Below are 25,657 nucleotides of genomic sequence, written 5' to 3' on the forward strand. Positions count from 1 at the left end.
GTTGTGGTATATAGATGGACATATGAACATGGATCCATAGCCTCTCTCTCCATCAGCCCTATTGCAGATCATGCTTCCATCAGGAATATTCGCTGTTTGGTCATTGGTACCTTTACTTCAATCATTTATCCAGATAAGTACCCTGTTGGTAACCTTCCTTTTTAACTTATGATTCTTCGTTGAAAGTTGTAGATGTCAGCTAGGAGGGGTGAGTGGGAGTGCTGTAGGCAGATTCTGTACAAGAACTTGAATACCAAGTGTCTTTTTTTTTTGCCTAGGCCCAGAACATTATCATAAATGTTGTTTAATTTGTCAGTAGTTTTTCAGAAACCCTTTGCTCAAGTCTTTCTACTCTCAGCACCGTTCTTGATACCCAGTGTCTAAAATGCTTGGCCCAGTCCAAGATGCTCCAAATTCTCAGATGTCAGTCTGCCTTTAAGAAAAAACTTGATGCCAAAGGCAAATCCCACAGTCCAATGTACCTGCTGAGGTTACAGAAGCCACAGTATGTCAGGCTACTTCAGTTGCCCTCTACTAAGACCCTGTCTGAGGCCGTTGTGGCTCCTAATGCCTTGCAGAGTGCCAGTATGTCCAAGGAACTGTCTCATTTCTGAAGGAACACATGGTATCCCTCAGATTTTAGTTCAGGGATGAGATCCAAAGCTCTCTAATGGAAGTTGGATAGGGTTCCGAATCTGAGCAACTCATCCAGGCACAGATGACGCACACACACACGCACACACACACACGCACACACACACACGCACACACACACACACACACACACACACACACACACACACAAAATTTGTATTCTCCCTCAGCAGCTAGGGAGAACGAGTGGATTGACTTCTCTCAGGGGTAGTTCAAAGCTATTCTGTCTTTGCAACCTCCATTTGAGTCTCCATAACCACAGGCTGCTACTCAAAAACCTACCCTCGTTTCCCCTTCTGAGAGGAACAGGACTGGCTGACCATTCTCTGGACTGTTCCTCTCAGCTGCATTCCCCAGGGCAAATCTCTTCTGATAAAGGGGACTCCTCACTGGTTTCCCCCACTGAGGAAGCTCCCTTTGGGGAGACTCTGCAGAACATGAAACCCTTGAAATGGCAATTTACACAGATCTCTAATGTTCAGAAGTGGTGTTGTACCCTCTTAGAGATGGGTGCACCTGCCCCTTCTGCTGTTCCTCCTGTCTGGAGGCTTTCCAGGATACCTTTCAGTCCACCTCTTCTGTACCTGATTCTCAACTAGCAGCTCCTAAGAGACCAGACAGTGTTTACATGTTCCCTGATGACCTTAAATATCTGTATAAGACCCAAGTGGCAGGCCTTTGTACAGTCTCTCTCTCTCTCTACATAAGCCTTCTAAGCTTCTGCCCAGTGCAGATGTCCTACTTCTGACAAAGATGGTAGGGTTGTGGATAGATGAGGAAAGAAGGTTTACACGTCTGCTACCCTGTCCTTTTAGAGCTATGAATTACCAAACTCAAAGGACAAAGTATTTGATCTCTGTCCTAAATTAGTTATATTGGACTGTTCAACAGCAGAGTCTAATTGGTAAATGCAGAGCTTACTTTTGTAGGCCATTAAGATTGCCAGATGCAGCATTAAGTGCAGTTATGACATTGGTACTCCTAGGACACTTGCCACTAGGTTTTATTCTCAGATGTGCATGACTTTGCAGCCCACCTGTAGCTGAGGATTTTGAATGTAAAATTCTAGACTTGCCTTTGGTCATAGGCCCCTCACGTGGCCAGCCTCTTCAAAATACCATGAAAGACTGCAGATTTTCCTTGGGGAGTCCTGCATCTTAATCCACCAAGAGAACCTATCTCTCCCCATTGGGATCTCAATTTGTGTTAGAAAAGCCTATGCTGTCTCCCTTTGAACCAGCATCTTTCACTTTTTTAAAATTCTGTACTTGGAAAGCTATCTTCCTGTTAGCTCTCACCTTTACCAGAAGAGTTTGTTACAAACTTTCATGGCCAATTCCCCCTTTTCTTATTTTTTCACAAGGACAGGATGACTTTCAGGATGAATTCATCCTTCATGCTTAAGTTAGTGAACAAGTTGTCCCTCAGTCAGGCAAATCATTTTTCCATTTTCTTTCACAATCCCCAGGATGGGGAAAAGGATTTTGCATTATATAGACATTTACAGGCTACTAACTAGACAAAACTAAATCCTTGAGCAAGACTGAACAGCTGTTTACATCTTTTATAAGCTCTAAGCTTGGCCAGACTCCCTCCAAACAAACTACTGCAACCTGAATTTTTAAGGCTCTCTTTGCTCATATTATAAGACCTTACCTTCCTGCCCTAAAGCACGCTATGGCAGTGGCTTCCTCAGGGGCTTTTCCCAAAGGAATAAAGTCAAGGTCCGTCTTGGTGGTAGACACTTGGTCCTTTGTACGCATGCTTACCAAATAGTGCAAAATTGATACTACTTCTGGGTCAAGGGCAACATTTGCTAGATCATTACTATCTGTACTTCTGGACAATGCCTCTACTTAGCCAACCACCCTTCCTTCCCTCTTCAACTTTGTGTATCACCCATATGTCAGGAATTCTGTAACGGTGCTTTTAGTCAGGACATAACTATAGATGTCTTATTCATCTGTTGCAGTATTCCTGACCCAAGGGAGTCACTTAGTATATCAGTCTTCTACTACCTAGGGTACATGGTATGTCTGACATAGGCCACTAGTATACGTTAGCCATAAAAGCGACGTACGCGTGCACCACCCTCAGAACTACTTTGCCACTAGTCGGATCGCCAGTCCCGGGTGTCGCTCTGCTGCTGAAAACATAGGTCCGAATCCAAAGCTGCACCTATCCATATGAATGTGTCTCCCGAATCACAGAGGTCTGAGATGCACGCTGCTATGGATCTGGAACTACAGGCAGAGCCCGTTTCTCAGGCCGCCTTGGTACCAGATGGTTGCACATCCAGAGAAGGCAACTCAAACATGGTCCTCAGATGTACAGGTTGAACCTAGGCTTATTGTGCCCAAAGGCACTTTGGGGGGGGGGGGTTGGGGGGGGTTACTAAAGTCATTGGGGAGGATGTCAACTTTGACTTGGTAGAATGTAGGCCTATGACCTGCACACTTTCTTTACATCACATGGATACTCCAGCAAAGAAGAAGCAAAAAAAAAAACTAAGCATGTTTCACCCCCTCGTGATCCTCAGAAGGAATGGTAAAAGTTCAAGTACGGCCTGTTTAAGGCCTTCAAGGTGCTTTCTGGTCACCCTGCTTTTCCTTCTGCCTGACCTACCTCCCCACAGAAAAGACCTAGGCCTCAGGCCACTTCTGAGGAAGATTCCTTATCTGAGAAGGACCATGATCCATTGGATTACTCATCTCAAATCCCCTCACCTTTAGATTATGCTTCCCCTGAAGAAGATTCCAATGGAACAAAATCTCTTATGGAGGAAATTTTATTTTGGGCAGACTATCTCCAGGATGTGTGACCACTTCAAATGGGACAATACACATATCAGTGGTCCAAAAACATTGACCTCCAAGTACAGTCCCCTAGCCCTTTAGCCATTGTTCCTGTTTTACCAGCCTTTTTAGATGCTTTTGCTTCTACTTCCACTCATCCTGACTCACAGCCTTCAGCCCCCAAAAAGCCAAACCGGTATTACAAAGTACCTTGAGGACTGCAGTTTACTTTTCAAGGCCTTAATTGCAGACCCTTCTTTGATTTCATTAGCCTCTGATTAAGGCCTCCAGGTTGCTTCCTTCTTCCTCTCTCCTCCCTTCAGATAAAGATAGCAGAGAGTCTGGGCAAGAAAATCTATACCTCAGCTACCCTGGTCTTCAGAGCTCTGAACTACCATACCCACATGACCAGGTATAATCTGGAACTCCTGTCTCAACTTTCAAAACTTATTTCATACATGCCAGACTCTGAAAGCAAGGCCTTGACATCCTCCCTCATTGCTACCTTTTCTCAGATAGCCAGACATTGTATTAAATTCAGCTACAATGCTGAAGAAGCAACCTCAAGAGCTGCAGCTTCCTCTTCTGCCCTAAGATGATTTGCCTGGCTAAGGATTCATACCCTCCTGGAGGGCATTAAGGCAAAAGTAATGGATGCCCCCTTGGCCAACTCTCCTCTCTTTGGTAAACCTTCTGCAGAACTATTCAAATTTCTGCAACAGAAGAGTAAAGAAATTAATGACCTTAAGCATATTCTGGTGTCTTCAATGCCTAAATTTCACAAGAATTACCCAAGAATTACCCTTCAAAACAAGTCGTCTTTTGCAGGCAATCCAGAACCCCACAAACAATCTCAAAAAAGGCCTAAGAAAACTAATCAGCTTCTTCGTACATCTTCCTCCTCTTCTCAGCTTAAGCAGCCCTTTCCTGATCTGACAGGCTTCTCCTCGTGACGCCTCAAGAAGTCATTGCATCCCTTACCTTTTCCAGCGCCTAACCCTATCCCTTCCATCCTGGGAACTCATCACTCAAGATTCTTGTGTGTTAAATATCGTGGGGGGTACTTCATGGCCTGGCACAAGGTGCCTCCCTTCGTGGGTATTCCCCAACCTCCAAAAGAACAAGAGCATCTTCATCCTCCTGTCCTGCAAAACCTGCTTGAACAGGGCACTATCGGGCCTGTGGCCCTAAGACAAGGGAAAGAGGCTTCTACTCGTGCCTCTTCCTAGTACCTAGGAGGGAAGGTCCTTGGACACCAATGTTAGACTTCTCCTACCTCAACTACTTTCTCATAGTTCACTCATTCAAAATGTTTACCCTGCAAACCTTATTCCCTCTTATCCTCCTCCAAGCATTCTTAGTCTCCATAGATATCAAGGATGCTTATCTCGATATACCCATTCACCCCAGATACAGGAGATTCATATGCTTCTGTGTGGGATCCTCACACTATTGGTACTCTGCTTTGCCTTTTCGACTCTCCACTGCCCAGAATCTCTCAAAATGCCTAGAACCCGTGGTCACCACCTGCACACCTCAAGGGTATCCTAATTTTTCCCTATCTAGACGACTGTTTGATTCAAGCCAGTTCCCAAGTGGAATTGAACTGATCTCCATCTGACATTTTACAAAGCCTGGAATTCACTATAAATTTCACAAAGTCATCCCTGATCCCATCCCAGGGTCATATCTTTCTGAGATGCAGATTTCAAACAGAGTATAGTGTCTGTTCCACCTACCAAGGCATAGGATATTTGTCTCTTCTTTGCAGAGATTCTCCCCTCTATTTACTGTCTACAAGACAGTTCCTGAAAATTTTGGGGCTGATAGCTTCTACCATCTCTGTGCTTCCTCTAGCAAGGTTACATATGAATGAATTCCAGTGATTCCTGAAGTCAGTGTGGTCACATGCCCACCCTCTAGAATACCAAATCCCTCTTCTACATTGTTTGAAGAAGGAGCTCCAGTGGTGGGTAACACAGCTGTCTCTAAACCCAGGTATCCCCAGTCACCCACTGCCATCAACTCAAGTGCTTTACAAGGATGCATCAGACACAGGCTGGGAAGCAGCCCTGGACCACAGCACAGTACAAAGACAGTGGATACCCTCCCAGAGGAGGGATCACAAACTTCAGGGAAAGTAAGTCACTAATCCTAGCACTTCAAACCTTCCTACCCCTATCCAGACCAGGGAGGCTACGAATACACCCAGACAATATGACAATGTTGTGGTATATCAGCAAACAGGGGGACAAGATCCTATCTTTTGTGCAGACTAGCCATGCAGGCTTGGGGTCTAGCACGCCAACTAGATACCTCCCTTTATGCAGTCTATATCCCTTCCAGTCAGAATGCTGTAGCAGTCACTGTATGTAGAACCAGAACACAAGCCCACGAATGGATGCTTCACAGAGGTATGTTCCTGGACATTGTCCACCAGTAGGGTGTTCCACAGAATGACTTGTTTGACCCCCTCCTCGAACAAGCAACTTCCAAAGTTCTGCGCCAGAGAACCCCATTCTCAGGCATGGAGAGTGGACACCCTATCAATCTCCTGGAAGGGGAAATTCTTCCATGCAACCCCCCCTTCCACTTGTTTCGAAAGTCCTGCTGAAAATTCAACCGGACGAACGAAAAAAATCTTGCTGGTGACTATCTATTGGCCAAGACAGCATTGGTTCCCCCTGCTCCTTCATCAAGCCAAAGGAAGTCGCCACAAGTTACTCCACAGAGTGGACCTTCTAACACAGAACAAGGTCTCACTCATCCACCCACACTTAGAGACCCTCCAGCTGATCCTGTGGGGGAAGAGACCAGATTCCTTTTAGACAGTTTTATTCTAAGGAAGTAATTTAAGTCCTGCTAGAGGCCAAGAAACCTAATACCAGAAAATGTTACTTCTCCATATGGAAGATTCTCGCTTTGGTGTCTCAATAAAAACCCGGACCTGTTTACAGCGGACCAACCTATGGTTCTGTCATATGTGTGAATTGCTTAATGCAGGATTAGCTTACTCTTCCATAAAAACAAATCTGTCATCTCTCTGCCCATTTGCCACTTTCTGTACCCTTTGTTTCCAGATTTGAATCAAACCAATGTTTAAGACATCTTTCACATCAGACCTCCCAGGAGACCTGTAGCTCCACCCTGGGACCTCAGCTTTGTGCTGCAGAAATGGACTCGAGCCCCTTTTGAACCAGCTTCTTCTAGCTCTCTCCAACACTACTTGGAAAACTGTCGTCCTGGTGGCCATCACTTCCACCAGGTAGGTTTTTGGATTTACAAGCCTTTATGGTATCTCCCCTTTTCCTGTCTTTCACAAGGACAGGGTTTCCCTTCGAACCAATCCCCTCTTCATGCCAAGGGTAGTAAATTAATGGTCCTTAAACCATGCTATTCATCATCTGACCTTTTTTTCCCAGAATACTAGTGAGAGGATCCTTGACACCCTTGATGTACATAGACAACTCAGGTTTTACTTGCACAAGACTAAACCCTTTAGGAAAGTTGGACCAACTCTTTCTGTCCCATCACCCCAGGGCTTTTGGATTGACTGTGTCCAAACAGACCAGCTCCAATTGGATATCCAAATCCATTGCCTTTTGCTATTTCCACCATGGTAAGTTCTTTCAGGCTCAGTTAAAGCTCACTCCACAAGGGCAGTGTCTTCTTTGGGGGCTTTCCTCAAAGGATTGGACACCAACTCTATCTTAGCAGCTACTTGGACATCTGTCTACACCTTCCCCAAAAATTATAAGCAGGACTCCATTTCCAGATCCGGGGCAGGGTTTAGCGGGGCCTTTCTCCATGGCTTCATAGGAAATTCCTCTACCACTTCCTCCTCGTTTTCTGCATGAGGTTTTTTTCTCTCACTTATGTCAGGAATACTGTAGCAAATGAATAGAAGGGCATGGATGTATAATAACTTACTATAACGATAGATGTCCTTCTCTTCTCTTTTGCAGTATTCCATCACTCTCCCCTTCCCCCCACTTCTTGCCTTTCTTGGATACATTGATCCTCTTTCCCTTAGCCGGTCTGTCTGACTGGGTCCTTAGTTTTGAGGGTGGTGCGCATGTACATCGCTTTTATGGCCGATGTCTGTGGCCTATGTTAGACATACCACGCACCGTAGGTAGTAGAAGACTTAGATAATACTGACTGAAGTCGGGTTGTCAACTTGGCAGACATCTCCCTTCTATCATGAATACTGTAACAGAGAAGAGAAGGACATCTATCATTATGGTAAGTTCTTACACCGCTAATCTTTGTGCAAGAACTTGCCATAAGAGATGTCCTACTGATCACTGTTGCAGAATTCCATCTCACCCTCCATTCCCCTCTTATCTCACTTCAACCTTCAGTTTCTTCTCCCCCTTTGCATTAGCCTTTACTCTTACATGGGTATGGGAGAGTTTTCTTACCAATTTGACAAGTGTCACTCCTAGCTGACCAGTATCCTTTGTCAGTAGGCCTTAGGCTGCTTGTTTGAGATAGTCTGAGAATCCACACTAGTACCTCCGTCTGTATACCTCAGTGCATACAATCTGAGGTCATGGGTCAGACATACAACCTAAGAAAGGTAAAGCTTTGGTACCCTGGCCATTTGCCAGTGGTGACAACCAATGTCAGGAATACTGCAGCAGTGATTAGTAAGATATCTTTCTACTGTTACAGTTAAGTTCTGACAGTTGCGTTTTTTGGAATATGAGAGCATTTTGTGTCCTTTGCTACAAGGTGTGTGTATTTGACAGTTACTAAGCAAGCAGTTTCCAAGTGTATTGCTGGCTAGGCTGTGTTTTGTCATCTTGAAGTTGTACAGCACCGGAAGATCTCTGTCAAAAGCTAATATGATTGCTTTAAAAACATCTCCATTGCAGGCAGTTTTTGCCATGTATTTTTCATTTTCCACTTTTCTAAAGGGTGTTGCTTGGGACACGACTCCAGCAGTCAGGCCTCAGTCTCTCGAGTATTGTATTTTCCCTTTTGACTGTACTCTCCTCTGATATTTTAAAAACATTTGGCATTGTTAATGGTGTGAGCTACCAAGGAGGCTTTCTTATATTAAATGTATATATCTTTAACATGTGGTTTGTGTGTGTGTGTAAATCTTAATACACCTATGCCTACACATATACCCACCTATGTGGTTTCACTATAGCGTGGAAAGGGAATCTTACCCATTGTTGATACTGGTGTTCTGGCATAAACATCTTTGATCAGCCACTTTGTCAACCAAACTAAAGTAACAGAACAGTTGTTGAGTAAATGGAAGATCAGTGTATATGGCACTTTTGGTAGGGGTTTTATTCAGTTGGGCAATAGCTTAAGATATCAAACTGCTTGAGCTGTGGCACAAACTGTAGCACAGGTGTTCGCAAAGTGGCAGTGTTTTTTTTGTGGGGTATCACAGTACAGCACTGAGTGTGGGTTTATTTCCCCATTTTTTTAAACACCTTTATTGAAATATCCCTTGTGACATAAGCAACTTGCATGTATATAAAAGTGATCAAACCATGTAGACAAGTTCACGTTTACAAAAGTTGTACAGACCATATATTGCATATCATATAATCAAAACAACATTACATATTTTCACTTCCTGCCTTCTCTTAAACCTTATTCCTCCTCCAAAATATGTTTCTCCATGCATTATTTCCACTATTTTCATTTTTTATGCAACTCCTACCCATTTCTAAAGATCTCACTAATTTTTTTTTTTGTTACAATATTCACTCTGTGTAGTTGGTTTAGATTTTGATTTCCATTTTCTAGTAATTGCTTTTTTAGTTGCTACCAGAATTAAACTTACTGCCTTACTTTGTCTAGGCATTTGAGATCCTGTATCCTCGCTCAAAAAATTAATTTCCTTAGTTGTGCTTATTTGCTCTCCCAGCATTTCTGACAGTACTGTGCAAGAAATTTTGAAAGTCTGCTATCTCATTACTCAGCTCATGTTCACATTTACAGCTTGTCATTTCCCCATTGTTGTCATTTTAGATTCAGTATGTGTAAGTAGAGGGGGTTGGGATGGGGGGGTTGTCCACCTTGCAGAAGACACTTGTTTCAAGAATTTTCTTTTTTACTTGGATAAGTTGAGTTGTGATCACTAATATATTTTGAATTTTAACATTCGTGAATTGGACCATTTGATATATATTCTCCTTGTATGTTATCTATAATGTTATAAATAAATGCACAAACTATATATAAATTATATATACGTTGGTGTATTCTTATATATGCATATATACATTGTGTGCGCGCACACGAGTATATGTAATATTTGCACATGGGCTGGGGATGTCACATCAACATTGACATTCATCTAGAGCCAGTGCTCACACCATACATGCATCTACATACACACACACACACCGTATTCCTTCATTGTGAAGTGTGACCCTTCTTTGGCATACAGATTTGCATGTCCTTTTGTCTGGTTGGCACATCACTGCACACCCGCTGACGACACTCCCTTGTACGTTGGGAATGTTTATAATGTATGTCTGTTCCTTTCTGGGTATTTTGCTTTACATTGTACGTTTGGTCTGTATATGCTTTACATTGTACGTTTGGTCTGTATATGAAGATGAACTTGCGAGTGTAGGGACTAGGTCAGTGTTCCTAGTGAGGTATGAGGTGTTTCAGAGAACTGAATGTAGCATAGGTGGAAGGGTTTTAGTCATAGACCTACTGGGAAGAGTTTTCACAAATCATTTGATAGATGCACAGATTATAGATGTTTTTTGAATATGCAACTTTTTCCTTTAGACATCTGTGAGGAAGCAATATATGGTGTATGTACGCCAAAATAGACTTCTGTTTTGTATGTGTAGGAGAGAGGGAATGTTTAAGTATTTTTTTTCCATTTAACTATTTCCGGTCCTTCAACTCTTTGCTATTCATTTTGCCACTTTCTGAAAGAAATTATCTTTCAGTAAAAGCAAAAGTTGGGGGTGTAAGTATATCAACCTTCAAATTCAATACCAGAGGAAACTTGCAGTGGGTGTAGCTTGAGGATATCACTTTGCTCATGTAGGTGAGATAATACCAGTCTGGAAGCAGAGGGGATTAAGGCATTGAACTGTTAGGTAGCTGCTTCCTGTAATCTAAGGTTTGATTCTCTCAACCTCCATTTGCCTACTGTGCGACTATGAGCAATATAACTCAACCAGACAGTTCCTGGTGTATGTGAATCAATACTTCACCCTTGTTAACAAATGCAAATAAATACTCCGGCAAATCCTACCTCTTTGCAGGTCATCTTTTCACAATAAATTCAACAAATTGTCCTAAAGGGTGCACCTTTATGCTTTTTGTATAGTCCAGATTGTGGTGAGCAGACAATAGCTTTAGTTACTTCCCTAGCCAGCCCTTCATTTCAGATGGTCTGTTCACTTAATTGTATTAGCTTGATCTGTTTGAAATGAACATTTGCTTATTTTTGGCAACTGTTTACTTTGCTGTTTATAAAAGAATGCAAATGACAAAAATGATTTTTGTTTTTTTTTTTTTTTGTTTTTTTTATCTGTTTAGATGACAAGAAATCTGGACAATCAACTGACAATCAAAAGGCTATGGAAAGCTGCCAGCTCTTGGAATCCACAATGGGAAAAAATCTTTTTACTACAGACTTGGTTCCAGAGCTGTTTGATAAAATGCTGCCTTCTAAGACACTACTGAGAAAGGGAGGGACTCTAGTTTTTGTACCGGTTAGCAGCAGTCCCTGTAAAATACTAGAGAAAACACCTATAAATGATGCATTTCCTCAACCCAGTTTTGACATTTCTGAAGTAGGTGCTAATTTTTTTTCTTCGGGGGTAGGGTGGCTGAGGGTGAAGGTGGTATCCACTAGTTCAGTAGTTTTTCTTTTCCTGTGCTGAACCTTGTAAATCTCTGGTACCTTTGCTGACAAATGTGTCTGAGGAAATTGTATATTCTGATTTTGCACTGTGGTGCTGTTTTTCCATTTTGCCCACTGACTGCTGTGGTTGTAGGACCCTTACTTGTAGGACCCTTTACTTGTACTCTGGGTCTACAAAAATAGCTGCTGAGTGCTGGTTCTTATTTTGATAAACCACTACTCTGTGATCATTTCAGTTAAAATGCTGATGCCATCCTGTTGATGACTTTAGTACCCACCTATGCCTCAGTTAAAAAAAAAAAAATTAAAAATGGTATTCATTGTGAAATCTGTGAATTCTAACCATGGTTATGTTTAATTTCTGGTCATTACAGTGAAAAAGTTTGGCGTGTGTGTGCGTTTATATTGCAACCAATTCTAGGCACAAAGCACTCAAAGCAAATTTGTTAGTTTAAATGTCAGAATTGTACCCTATGGCTGAGTGCTGTAGCCTAGAATGCCAAACTCATTGAAAATCCCTTGTTATTCCCAATGCTCAAAACTGCCCATATTTGGGATTTACTTGTATTTTCCTGTAAACATTTAAAGGCAGTGTTTTTAATACAATTATACATAGTCATTCCGCAGTTCTGCATGACTTGCAAGTCTGTGTCCAGGGTCTAATGTGATGCTGGTATTCTGTTTATACTGTGTGTTTAACAGGCAAGTAATTACTGTCAGCAAACTTGCAAATTAACATTTTGAAGCATTATTTCTGTCTCTGAATGTACAGTGTGTGCTTTATTGTATTTTCATGTGTTAGGACTACAGCACTCTGTGTGTCAGCACTGCACAACACTATGTCCTTTTACTTTAATCCATGTTGCCATCGTATCTGTCCTAATACCATCTGTTATGTTTTGTTATACAATTATGCTGCTCTTTCAGTTGCTTGGTTTACACTTCAGTTTGCACAGAATTATAAAGCTCAGGCCTACTGAAAGCTTTAGTGTACCCACCCAGAAAAAAAATCAGCACTAAGCTTTCTCTTGATCTTTCAAAGCTGGCTTAAGATCTGTGATTAATTACTAGGCTAACTACTCTAAAGGGCCTTTTTAAGCCTAGCTGTGCTTCCTAGATGTATTTGAAAGATTTTGATACGACTCATTTTACAGGGGGTTGTAGCTAGGGTATGAGTGGTTGAGCATTTACAGACTTCCTATTTCTAATTGGGGCATATGTGACAAACAAGGGATAAATATGCGACACCCCTATCCACTGATCCAAGTTGTACCTGAAAAAGTGCAAGGAAGAACTCTGCTTCGTATGGATGGGAAGCCTCATCCAGAGAAAGTCTCTGAAATACATAACTGTCCTTCCAACATGTCTTATGTTACAGATGAGGTTTAGGTTCCTAGAGTGGATGTTTCTGATGTTTTGCAGGACTGTAAGGGCTTGATCAGAGGATACTTTGAAGGTCGGGCATCAATGGCTTCTCAGCAGTTGGTAGGAGACAGAGTACAGGGATAAGACTTTGAGGTGGTCCATGTAGCACATGTCTACACCATGTATTTTTGTGAGGAACCTCTGTTGGACACTATAGTTATGGCTCATGCCTGTCCAGGTACAAACTCAAGGGAGCATTGTACTCAGGTTGGTCTAATGAGAGTGGAATAAAACAGAACACTGATGTCTTGGTCCTAGTTGTCATACACTTGCATTCACTGTTTTTCCCATAATGTACTGTGCTCTCTTATCCACTTTAGATCTTGTTTGCCACCTTTGTAGTGTGTAACGTGATTGGGTAACTCCACTCTTGTTCCCTTTCAGTGTTAACTTGCTAAATCTGTCGTCTCTACCCTTCTATTAGGTCTAGTTACTGTAGTTGTAATAGTTTGATAGTGTTGTCTTTGTGTAGTTTGTGTAGGCAGTTTGTAAATTAGTTTGCCCCTTTTCTCATCTTTCTCTTTTTTTATGGTAGTATTTTCTAGGTGCTTGGTTTTGCTAGCTTTTAGGTAGTTAGGGTTTGGCGACTTTGGTGTGTTGCTTTTTGTCTTCTGGGGTTGAAAAGAAAGATTGAAAAAAACGTGCAACTTGTGGCCAGAAGTTATCACTTCAAGATGCCTGTGACCACTGCATTTACTACATCTGTACAGCTCAATTGGATTTGGAGGGTTGGGCCTGTGCGGCTTTGGGACACAAGCACTTGATGAGCACTGGGCAGTGCTGGTCCTTAAAAGGCTTGTTGCAACCAGCAGCAGCTTCTGCTTTTGCTTCCCTACCCCTCGAAAATCCAGAAAAGAACAGGGATCATCCTATAGTCAAGGACCCGAAGTCCCACTCTATGGACTGAGGGTGACTATAAGCTGCCCGTGTCTGACCAACTCCCTGCCTCTGCCCACTTGGACCTTATCTGCTATGGCACTGGTGTTAGAGAGACCCAAGTCTCACTTCTCTCATTAGAAGCCTGTTTTTGGCAAAGGGGGGTTACTAGTGCAGGTGCGTTACAAAAACATTTTCTTAGGTGACACAGTTGGAATTTTCCCCCGAGTCGTCTTCCTTTCTTCCCCGGATCTAAGCTTCTGCAGGTCAGATCCTGTCGTTGGATCCCAACTCCTGGAGGATGATGCAAAACCTCCTTTGATGGTGTCATCACTTTATTCTGTCTAGTCCATTTGGAGCATGAAACCATCAGACATGGAGCAGGTGATGAGCTTATAAGCTCTGATCCATTTAGGGATCATCCCAGCCACCTCAGCACTGATGCTGGAGGTATAAGCTTTTACTTTTCCTACTCAGGGCACTTGGCTTGTGGGGTTTGTGGATCCAGCCGAGCTATCTTCACCAAGTTCAGCTCTGACAGCTTGGCTGCTTCAGGCAACCACTTACTCTTTGGCATTCTTGACTTGATTGTGTCAGAATTGTGCGTGTCCCTGGGCCATGACTCCAGAGTCAGGGTCTAGTCTGCGTTTTGCAGTCAGCCATTCCTCTCAGGGCTTCAGCATGCTGCATTTTGGCTGTGTTTTTGGTGCCTGAGCAGGTCTGTGATGGGGATTGGGATCTCTGTCAGATCTGAGGAGTGGTGGATCCTGATGTTCATGTTTCACTGTTGCAGTCATTACATTTGGGTTATCTGCTTGCAGGTAGCCCTCAGTCAGCCTGATTGACAAAGTCTTGGGCCTTGCGCCGGTTGCTGTCCCTTCTTCCATGATGTCAGGTTGTCAGGGGTATAAAACATGCAGCCGACGCCATTACATCAGTCTTTCTTGCCATGCGGTGCCCGAAGCAGAAGCAGTTCTCAAGTGCCGGTCGGCTGACTCCTGAAATTTTCGTTTTCGAGTTTCAGAACCAAAGTCTTCAACTAAAGCTAAAGTACCCCATTGGGGAAACTTTTTCTTGCTCCTTTCCGATGTCAGTAAAAGTTAATTGCATTACTTGTGAAAAGCAAATAACTCATAAAGATTTTCATTTGTACTGTAGTTCTTGCCTAGGCCTTGACCATGACGTACCTTGCTTTTGGTTTTGTGCTTTATTTAATCAGCGCACTGTCAGTCTGTATATTTTTGCCTCTAAATATTTTGGTTGTCTGTTTAATTATCCAGAAATGTCGTCTGTTAGCCATCCGACTACCGGGATTCAGGAAAAAAAAAAAATGCAAAGATAGAGAGAGGCCGCCGAGGTCCAAAACTGCCGACGATGCTTCTCCTAAGCCAGTCGCCAGTACTCTGTGAGTCACTTTCGCAGCCCCTGATACCCGATACTTCTGAATCACAGGCCTCTGCTGAGAACCATTCGGAGTCAGGTATATGCTGCGAGATGCTTCAACTATGTAATCCGCGGATGTCTTGATCTTGGATGGGTCCGGAGCCGTTGTGCAGGCACCTGCTTCTGAGGGTGTATTCAGGCCAACTGACTGGCATATTAAACAGACACCACCTTCTTCAATTAGGCTTAAATCTTGAACCATGCCTAAAAAAAAACAATGCCCAGGCCACATGCTCAGGCCTCTATGCCTAAAAAAACAAATAAGAATGGCTGAAGATCTAATAACTCTAATCAGGGGTAGCCAACCCCCCCCCCTTTCTAAGAGGCCTAGGACTGAAGTTGTTTATGAAACTTCTGACCAGGATTCTGGGTTTTTTTTCTGATTCTTTTGATGATCTGGATTTACCCTTATCTACTTATGTGGATTCTGATGCAGAGGACTCCATTCCCTCTGCTTCCCCTCAAGAGGATTTTTCTTTTGGGGAAACCTTACATACTCTAAGGGAGCATTTCCACTGGGAAAGCCAGGATTTTTCTGATTCAAAAATAAGGCTTAGGGATTTCTTACTCCTACCTCAGCATAGGCCTTAAGCCATTCCTCCTGTACTAGACATTGTTGATGCTTTTTCGGAATCTAGTTTGGCCCCTGATTCCTTGCCTCCTGCTCCCAGAAAACCTGACCGATACTACAGGGTCCCTGAGTCACACAAGTTCCTTTTTAAAAATCCTATTGCAGATCCAGAGACCATTTCACAGGGGCCCAAGGGTATTAAGGCTTCTACTGCTAACAATCCTACCCCTTCTGACAGACTCCAGGGCGCTGGCTAGATGGGGTAAGAAGGTTTACACTTCTGCAAGCTTGGCCATTAGGGCTTTAAACTGCCAGTTTCATATGTTAAAAGTATCAGCAACATGTTATTGGATTGCTTAAACAGAAAATGTTTATTCCTGACTCTGTGGAATATAAAGAATTACAGGATTTAATGCATTCTGCTGAACAAGTTCATAGGTTCATAGGTTTATACTAGGCTATCTGCCCTAAGGCATTTATAAGCCTAGCCCAAATTTTTGTGGCTTACGCCACCCCTTATATGAAAAAATACTGTGCCCATTAGTTTGTTGTGCCTCTGTCCAGCAGTGACACAGAGATGATTCCCGGGATAAACCTATGATCTCCCATCCACAGGTCAAGATTTCTCTTGAACAGAGCCAGCGAGGTGCTCTGCCTCACATGGACCGGGATTTTATCCCACAGCATAGGGAGTCTGAGTGATAAATCTATCCCTCCAGCACGTCCTATTTATATCCGTGCTAAGGTTTAAGTCGCTTGCTCTAGTGGTTTTGGTGGATTTGGATTTTTTGAGGTGGAGCATGTCCATTAATTCCGGGTTGGACATGGCCTTGTATGTCAGGCACATGTCACCTCTGAGCAGACGGTATGCAACCAAATAGAGCTGGAGTTTCTTCAATCTGGCAGCATATGGCAGATTTTGGAGTCCCTTTATCCTTTTGGTGAGGAACTTTTGGGGTCTCTCCAATTGCTGCAGATGTCGGGTGCGATACATCCCGAATGGGGCATTGTACTCTATCATTGGTCTGATAATTGAAGAGTACAGGGGAACAATGACCTCACTGGATCTGGATGTGAATCCCTTCATGATCAGGTGGGCAATGTAGAAGGTCTTTCTAACCACTTTAGCAACGTGAGTGTCAAAAGAAAGGCCACTGTCAACCTGGGTCCCCAGGTCCCTGATAACCTCTTCTGTGCTTAGTGGATTGCCACCTATATGGTAGCTTGGGGTTACCTTGTTTTTCCTGAAGGGTATGACTATACATTTTTTGGCGTTTAACTTCAGGCCATGGGTCTGGCACCAGCTATCTGTTTCCGTGGGTCCCTTCTGAAGGATATCCGTGTCCGATGCACTTTCCACTATGGCGCCCAGTTTGCAGTCGTCTGCAAACTTTGTCAGCCAAAGTCCTCCCATGTTGGCCTGTACTGAGAAGTAGATGCCAAACAATAGGGGGCCAAGGACCGAGCCCTGTGTGACACCACTTGTGACCGGATTGGAGTATGACATAGCGCCAGCAACTCTAACCCTGTGGGTTCTGTCCTTAAGCCAGTTTGCAACCCATCTTGTGACATATGGGTTTACATTTAAGCTGGTAAGTTTTTCTACAATACCCGAGTGGGGTATTGTCGAAGGCCTTTGCAAGGTCAAGGTAGGCTGTATGGACTGCCTTTCCCTCATCAATGGCCTTGGTGACTGTTTCGAAGAAGTCGACCAAGTTCAAAAGGCATGATCTGCCCTTGACGAAGCCAAACTGGGTCGGGTCCAATGTCTGCAAGTCCCCTATATCTTTGTTTATGAGCTCCATTATGATCCTCTCCATAGCTTTGCAGACTAGACTTGTTAAGCTTATGGGGCGGTAATTACCAGGGTCCGTAGAGGCACCGCCTTTGTGGAGTGGGACCACAGTTGCCGTACGCCACTCCTTGGGCACGTATCCTGTGGTAAGGCTGAGATTAAACAGCTGCCTTATGTGCGGGTTTAATTCCTCATTTAGCTCGTGTAGCACACAGCCGGGGACACCATCCGGTCCCATTGATGCTGTGTTTTTAGCTTTAGAGAGAGCAGCTTTCACCTGCACATTTGAGAGGTCTGGGAGGCTACACTCTGCTGGGATGGTTATCTCTCCTTTAGGGGGGGAGAGGGGGGTGAAGTTTGCACTGAACCTGTCTGCCAGTATGTTGGCAATGTCTGTGGGTTCAGTGATTTTTGTATCATTTTGGACTAATTCTGAGCATATCTGGGAGTTTCCACCCAGGTTCCTAACATAGCTGAAAAAGGCCTTATGATTGTCCTTTGAATCCATGGCAATTTTTCTCTCAAAATTGGCCTTAGTTGATTTTGAGTGCTCGTATTTTTTTTACTAATAATGATCAGGGGTGACTTCCCTTTTATGGATTTTGTTCTATCATGTAATAGCTTTCTCCTCTTATTGTAAAGTTTGTTAATGGCTGGGGTCCACCAGACTGGACGTTTGCCCTTTGTGGAAAGAGTCTTGGTTTTATTTGGGATTGCCTGATCCATGCAGTCCTGGAGGTGTTCATAGAAGGCATTTGTAAGGGCTTCTGCAGCTTGGGTTGTGGTTTCCACTGGCTCAGGGGCCTTGAAGGATACCACACCAGTCTTGAGTAGTGTGAAGTTTGCGTTAGAGAAGTTCTTCACTGTGGTCTTTTTTGTTTGGGGTGGGGGCGGGATGTGGATTTCCAGTGAGATTAGTTTATGATCAGATCTCACCAATGAGGGATATACTTCCGGTGTGGAGCATTTTGTCCCCATGTTTGTGATAATGAGATCTAGTATATTTTCTCCTCTTGTGGGAACAGTGACTAGCTGTTCCATGGCATTTGAATTTATGAACTCCAGGAACCGTTGGGCTAGAAAGTTAGGGCTTGAGTAATGTTCCCAGTCTATATTCGGGTAGTTGGTCACCCAATATGATGGTGTTTGGAGATACATTTATACCCTCCAGTGTCTTCAGGAAGGCTGTGTGGGGTTCATGAGTTTGAGAGGGTGGGCCTGTAGCATGCTACAATTTGTAGAGCAGTTTTGCCTATGGTTAGTTGCACCTAGATGGTTTCCGAAGCTTCGTGCGTTGCCACCAACCTGGTGGTGTGGGTATCCTTTATGAATATGGATACACCCCCCTCCTTTTGTGGTGTGGTCCGGGTTTTGGGGCCGGAACGCATGATATGAGGTAAAACCTAATAGTGCCGGGGTGCTCTCAGGAGCCTTGAACCAGGTTTCAGTTACAGCACAGACATCGATGTTCTCCATACTGAGAAGGGCCTCGAGTGCGTGCATTTTGAGATTTAGACTTCTGGCATTGAGCAGCATTACCCTCAGTTTCTTCCCATTTTTGTTTTCTAGGGTGGTAGGTTTAGAATTTGAGCCTTGCCTAAAAAAGGCACTAATGGGGTGGCAAAAGCCTTAGCCAATATCCGGAATCCCAGGGGTGACAGGTGCAAGCCGTCCCTTGCGAAGCAGCGTGGCTTGTCAAGCATGTCATCCCAGGCAGACAGACACTGGATCCCCTTTGAATGACACCAGACATTAAGCCAATTGTTAAAGCTGATCATCTTGTCTCTATATTGTGGCATCATTCTTGGTGAAGGAAGGAACACATACTTTGCAGTATAGTTTTGATTCATTAGAGGCCTCTTGCAGGGCTGCTGTCACTGAGTTCTGTGCTCAGAAGGTATGCTGTGCTAAAGGAGCAATCTTTGCCTGATCATGTAAAAGCCAAATTGTTGGATGCTCCCTTAAATCAGGATTGCCTGTTTGGCAACAAGGCTGAGGAAGTTTTTAAAAAGATGGAAGATAAAGCTAAATATATGCAAACTGTTAGATTTCTTACAAGTTCAGCATCCTAGATTTAGCAGGCACTAGCCCTCAATGAATTGGTCCTTTCCAGCCCCTTCCAGGTCTTCTCAAACCAAATCCAGACACAGCAAAAACCCCAGGTTTCAGTCCCAGGGGACGCACAGTACTAAGTAGTGGGGGGGCTTCCACTTCCAAATCTGGGAGAAATAAGACTCTCCCCTATGGTAAACTGTCTTAATGACTTCCTTTTGAAATTTCCAAGCACTTATCAACCGACTGCCCCTTTGGGGGGAAAGATTGCGCTCCATGCAAAGAACTGGGAACTCATTACCCAGGACAAATGGGTTTTAAATAGTGTTCCAGCGATACAGATTTCACTTTTCCACGTTGCCAACACCAAGCGGTTGGCCAGACCTACCCCCAAATCAGTGGGCAGAGGCCCAAAAACAAGTACTTTCTATCAATCATGGGAGCTATTCAACTGGTACTAGAAGAGGGAAAGGGACAAGGTTTCTACTCGAGACTTTTCCTCCTACCCAGAAAAGACTATTCATGGTGTCCTATCCTGGACCTGTGTACTCTAAACACCTTTTTGGAGATTCCAAAATTCAAGATGCTGACTCCTCAATGATTTCCTATGCTAGGCAAAGATGCCTGGTTGGCAGCACTAGATTTAAAAGAAATATGCCTGCCCATCCCAATCAGGGAATCTTGCAGAAGATACCGAAGTTTCAAAGTAGGCTACATGCACTATAAGTTCTCTGCACTGCCCTTTGGCTTATTTACTGTGCACAGGATATTCACTAAGTGCCTAGCTCCAGTTATTGCATTTTGCAGGCAAAGAAATATTCAAATATACCCATACCTGGACGATTGTCTAATTCAGACAGAAAGCCGGTACATACTTTTGAATCATCTGGCCTTTGTACAAAAGGTTCTAACTTGTCTGGGGTACACCATAAACGAAAAGAAATCACACCTGGTACCCTGTCAACAAATTATATTCCCGGGAGCAAGCTTGAATACAACTTCCCAGATGGCTTACCTCACGCCAGAGAAACAAATTCATTTGACAACCTACTTCAAGCAAGTGGCCACACAAACTCTGCTATCTGCAAGACAAATACTGCAAGCCTTTGGGTTCATGGCCTCCTGCATTCTTATAATTCCATATGCAAGACTGCATATGAGGAAACTACAGTGGTATCTAAAAAGCCTATAGTGTCAACATTCTCAGGATCTAGGAGCAATGATTCTTATCATACCTTCCCTAGGCCTAGAATTCCTTTGGTAGGCTGAGGCCTGCCACCAAAACAAGGGACTTTTCACACTACCCCCTGCCGCCCAAACCCATAGACTCCTCAGACTATATGCTTCGGTTTCATTTGCCTGAATGCACTTTCCTGCCAGGTGAGACCCCCAAGTCAAAAGCACCTGCATATCAATCAAAAAGAAATGTTAGCTGTACAGAATGCTCAGAGAGCCTTCAAAGACCACATTCTTCCAGGACAACTCATGGTAAAGACGGACAACACCACTGTTAAGTAGAACATAAGTAGGGTGGTACACATTCTTACCCCCCTCTGCAGGCTAGCCATGGCATTGTGGAACACAGCCTTGAGCTACCAAGTGCACCTACAAGCTGAATTCCTGCCAGGAAAATTAAATACACTGGCAGACGGACTAAGCAGAAACCTCACTGACCCACGCAAGTGGAAACTGGAACCAAGGATTTTCAACATGTTGACAAGCAAATGGGGGAGCCCAGATATAGACTTGTTTGCCTCTCCCCAGAACTACCAATTGGACAAATTTTGCCCAAGGACTCCCCACAAACAAGCCTGGAAAGCAGATGCTCTGTCCTTCATCTGGAAAAACCTATCAGTCTATGCCTTTCCCCCTGTCTGCCTCTGCTCTCCAAAGTACTACTAAAAATCAAACGGGACAAACCAAGGATGATTTTGATTGCTCCAGACTGGTCATGCTAACACTGGTGTACCCCCTCTTGCACAGTGTATCATGGTTACCCCCATGGCACCTGCCTCAGACTCCCTTCCCTCTTGTCTCCACAGGAGAACCAGATTCTGCACCCTCAGCGTTTAACACTGAACCTTGCAGCCTGGCTATTTAAATAATCTCTCCTTTACCATCCCTCAGTAAATCTGTGATGGATATCATTTTAGAGGCAGGGAGGCTTAGTACTACAAAATCTTACGCTGAAAAATGGAAAAGATTCTGTGCCTAGAACCAATCTCAAGGAATGAGCGCAGCAGTGCCCAATTTACCACAGATTTTACAATGCTTAACTGAGATGCTTCACAAGGGCCTGTCCTTCTCCATTAAAATCCACGCCTCAGCCATTTTAGCTAATAACACAGAACCTTCCCTCTTCTCTCATCCACTGCTCAAGCAGTTCCTCGGAGGGGCCAAAAATTTGAGACCACACCCAGGAGACCTCCAACCCCAGCCTGGGACCTTAACTTTGTTTTGGAGAAATTCACTCTACCTCCTTTCGAGCCAGCTGCTACTGCAGACTTAAAATTTCTTTCTTGGAAAACAGCTTTCCTTTTAGCAATCACTTCAGCTAGAAGGGTATCTGAATTACAGGCCCTTATGGCAGTGGAGCCTTTCATCTTTCATACGGACAGGGTGTCCATCAGAACCAATCCATCCATCATGCCCAAGGTGGTATCCAGTGTGGCTCTTAATCAGTCCATTCATTTGCCAGCCTTCTTTCCCAATCCACAGAACAAAGGGGAACGGCTACTGCATTCCTTAGTTGTGCACAGACAACATAGATTCTACTTGGACAGGAATAACCTCAAAGGAAATCTGAACTGCTGGTGGCATTTGCTGCAGGGGCAGATGGGAAGGCTATTTCATAGTAAACCATTTCTAAATGGATAGGCCATTGCATTCATTTCTGCTATAAGCACCATGGAAAACCTATCCTCCAGGGGATCAGACCTCACTTCACCAGGGCTGCATCTACCTCGATAGCCTTTCTCAGAGGCTTCCCTACCAGGGACATCCTAGAAGCTGCTACTTGGAGTTCTGTACATACTTTCAACAAGCATTATCATTTGCCAATTTTCTCTATATCCAGAACTGACTTTGCCACTGCAGTCTTGCATGGCCTTATAGCTGGTCCTAATGCTAAATTCCTCCTCCCATCCATAGCTTTGGGAATCTACCCAAATGTAATGACTGCAACAGTGAAACACGAAGAACATAGTACAGTTGTGTATACTTACCATAAATGTAGATGTTGGAGTGTATTCACTGTTGCAGTCCTGGTTACCCTCCCTCCAGCCCCTTAATTTCTTTTTTTTACTACACCTCTACTTTCCTTTGCTATGCTTAAAAGCCTTTTTGGTGTATTTGCTTTTTTGTTGGACGTATATCTTTGTATTTTAATATTTAATTGCTCCCCGTTAGGGGGGCACCTGACATCTGAGGCAAGAAAAACTTGATGCAATGGTGTTGGCTGCTTGTTTTATAACCCTGACGTCATGGAAGAAGGGAAAGCAACTGACGCAGGACCCAAGACTTTGTTAATCAGGCTGACTGAGGGCTACCTGCAAGCAGATAACCCAAATGTAATGACTGCAACAGTGAATACACTCTAACATCTACATTTATGGTAAGTGTACACAACTGTACCTTGTCTAGCTTCGGCCTTTGCCTTTGATGCTGTGGAGAGGATTTTCTCCTGCTCAGATATAGCGGTTGGTAGCAGCTGTGAGTCTTCTCCCCATTATCTGTATCTGGGCCTGCGGATGCATGTAAACTTATTTTGGGACAGCCTACGCTGTCTAGCTTCTAGGCAACCCTGTTTTCAGGGCCTACTGCCTCTTCTAGGTCTCCCTGGGCTCTCTGGTCAGGGAGGGGCATATTAAGACCCTATGCAAGATGAAGAATATGGATTTCCCTGCAGAATCCTTCACTTAGAACTCCAGGCTATATGAAAAGGGAGGGCTCTCCAAATTCCCTTACAACTGCTTTGATGATCATTTGGAAATTTAGAGACCGTGGAAAATTTGGGGTCGGGGATTGACAGCAGAAACCCATTCCAAAGGAGAGTCTGTCTTTGTGTAGGGCTTTTTGCATAGGCTCATCCACATTCTGGGTAGCTCCTCCTTCATAGGTGCTTGCCTGTCGTTCTGGAGGCTTGGAGAGATGACACAGTGTGGTGCAACTGATCTGCAGGAAGTTAGACAGGATTTTAGCTACACCTAAGGATTGAACACATGGAGCTGGGGTCCTGCAATTGATGGGATTGTAGTGGCAGCAGCCACAAAAAGCACATCTTGGAAAGGTTCCTTGGTCCAGCTCTCCAACAGAGTCTTGGGCTTTGGGGCATATATTAAAGTGCCCATAGACTTCAACAACCTTTACTTTGCTGGGAGCTCAGTAATCTGTTTAATTTGACCAGGCTTAAGTAGAACTTTGGGGCCAGAAGCATCAAATGTGAAGACCACCCAGCAGTCTCTGGAGGCATAGTTTACAACGATGCAGTCAATCACTAATATGTCAATATAGTTGCTGTCTAACTTGGCTGATGGCACATCTGCAGCAGCAGGCACCAACATTGCTATGCTCCAGCATACCTGGATGATTTTGTGAATTTTTGTGGACTGCTTTCAGTTGTTCTTTGTCAATGCCCTATTCGACGACTCAATTTTTTGCCCAAAGTCAGACACTGACAAGGAGCAAGCAGTACAGAAACACCATCTGCCATGGGAGTACACTTTGCTTCCTCTCATTATTTTCCAGGAATCAGAAGAGGGATGCACGTTTCTTGCTGTAAGCTGAAGCAGCCTGCTCCTTGGTGGGATGGGGGGGGGGTTGTTGGGTTAACTATAATGGACATTGTGCATGTGACAGAGGTGGTCTACAGAATCAAGGCTACTGAGGGATGTTGTCCAGTAGGCTTTCTCAGCGTACCTGAAGGGTTGCCCAATTGCCACTCCGCTCTCCCCCCAAAAGATTAGGAGGCCATCACTTCAAGCACATGGGCATTGTCCTATCCGGGTGTTGTACAATTCCATTTTTATTTGCCCCAAAAGGAATCCCAAAAATCCCTTTGAGATGTTCCATCCCATCCAAGAAGAGACACTAATCGAGATTCAAAACTTGCCGGTCAACTGAGTCCTCTAAGAAGGTCCCACCATGCACCCAAAACTCTTCAGTAACTTCCACTTCTGGAAAGTCTTGATGTATAAATGTAACTGTTTGTGCATAAATGTAAATAGAAGTGCAACTACTGTGTTTAACTGGAACATATAATGCAGTGTAAGCAAATGGAGCTTTTCCCCTGGGTCTTCACTGAAAATAGCTATTACCCAGTTAGACTTACTTGGTAAACAAAGACAAATATAAATAACCAAGGATCTGGGGTCTATTCCAGATTTTTTTTGGTGCCAAATAACAAGGACCTCAGACAAATCTTGGATGTAAGCAAATTGAACTGGTATGCCACAAACCAAGTTCCAGGATGGTCTTGGTACTGTCCATCCAACATTTTGAGGAAAGACAACTGGATATGCTTGATAGAGCTTAGGGTTGCCTACCACTGTATAAAGATATCTAGGTATTCCTGGAGATTCTGCATTTTCAGTTGGGAGCCGGTTATCAGTAATGAGTGGTGCCTTTGGTCTCACAGCAGCCCTCTGGTTGTTCAGTTACATGGCAGTAGTGGCAGCTTGCTTCAGGCTACAGTGTTTCTAGGTGTTTCCATACCTGGAGGATTGGCTCCTCACCGCTTCATCAAGAGCCTTCCTTGTCCTTGCTCAGGACTCCTTACTACAGCTGTTTCTGTGGGCATCATAATGAAATATGTAAAATCTTGCCTGGAGCCAGCACAAGGGTGGAGTTCTTAGGCTTTCATTTCAATATGGTCTCTTACACAGAGAAACTTCCACTTACCAGGTTGACTTCTGTTTATTAACAAGAGTCTCAGCTTCAGTCTCTCATACTTCTCGCCTCCATGATTCTATGACTTAGGCTCATGGCAGTATCTGTTTGCTTAGTTCCTCCATTGAGATTGCCATATGTGGATCTTGCAGTGGACGTTAGCAGCTCAGTGGTCTTGGCTGACGTTTCCTATGGATTTTCCAGTTGCTGAAACAAACATTTGTCGACAACACATTCGTTGGTGATTGGGGTAGTGTCAGTTTCATACTGGGCAACACTTCATCCTTCCCCAA

General features: G+C 43.9%; 1 protein-coding gene across 1 annotated transcript in view; it reads left to right on the forward strand.

Annotated features, from left to right (window-relative positions):
- Positions 1-25,657, forward strand: part of CDCA2 (cell division cycle associated 2) — a 1,716,206-nt gene that overhangs the window by 965,109 nt on the left and 725,440 nt on the right. Inside the window, exon 6 of the mRNA XM_044083154.1 lies at positions 10,989-11,245. Within this exon, the coding sequence (XP_043939089.1) occupies positions 10,989-11,245 (257 nt within the window). The remainder of the gene's footprint in view (positions 1-10,988; positions 11,246-25,657) is intronic.

The sequence above is a fragment of the Protopterus annectens genome, chromosome 9.part0 (assembly GCF_019279795.1).
Source record: "Protopterus annectens isolate FY-2018-M chromosome 9.part0, PAN1.0, whole genome shotgun sequence".
In the NCBI taxonomy this organism is placed as follows: domain Eukaryota; kingdom Metazoa; phylum Chordata; order Ceratodontiformes; family Protopteridae; genus Protopterus; species Protopterus annectens.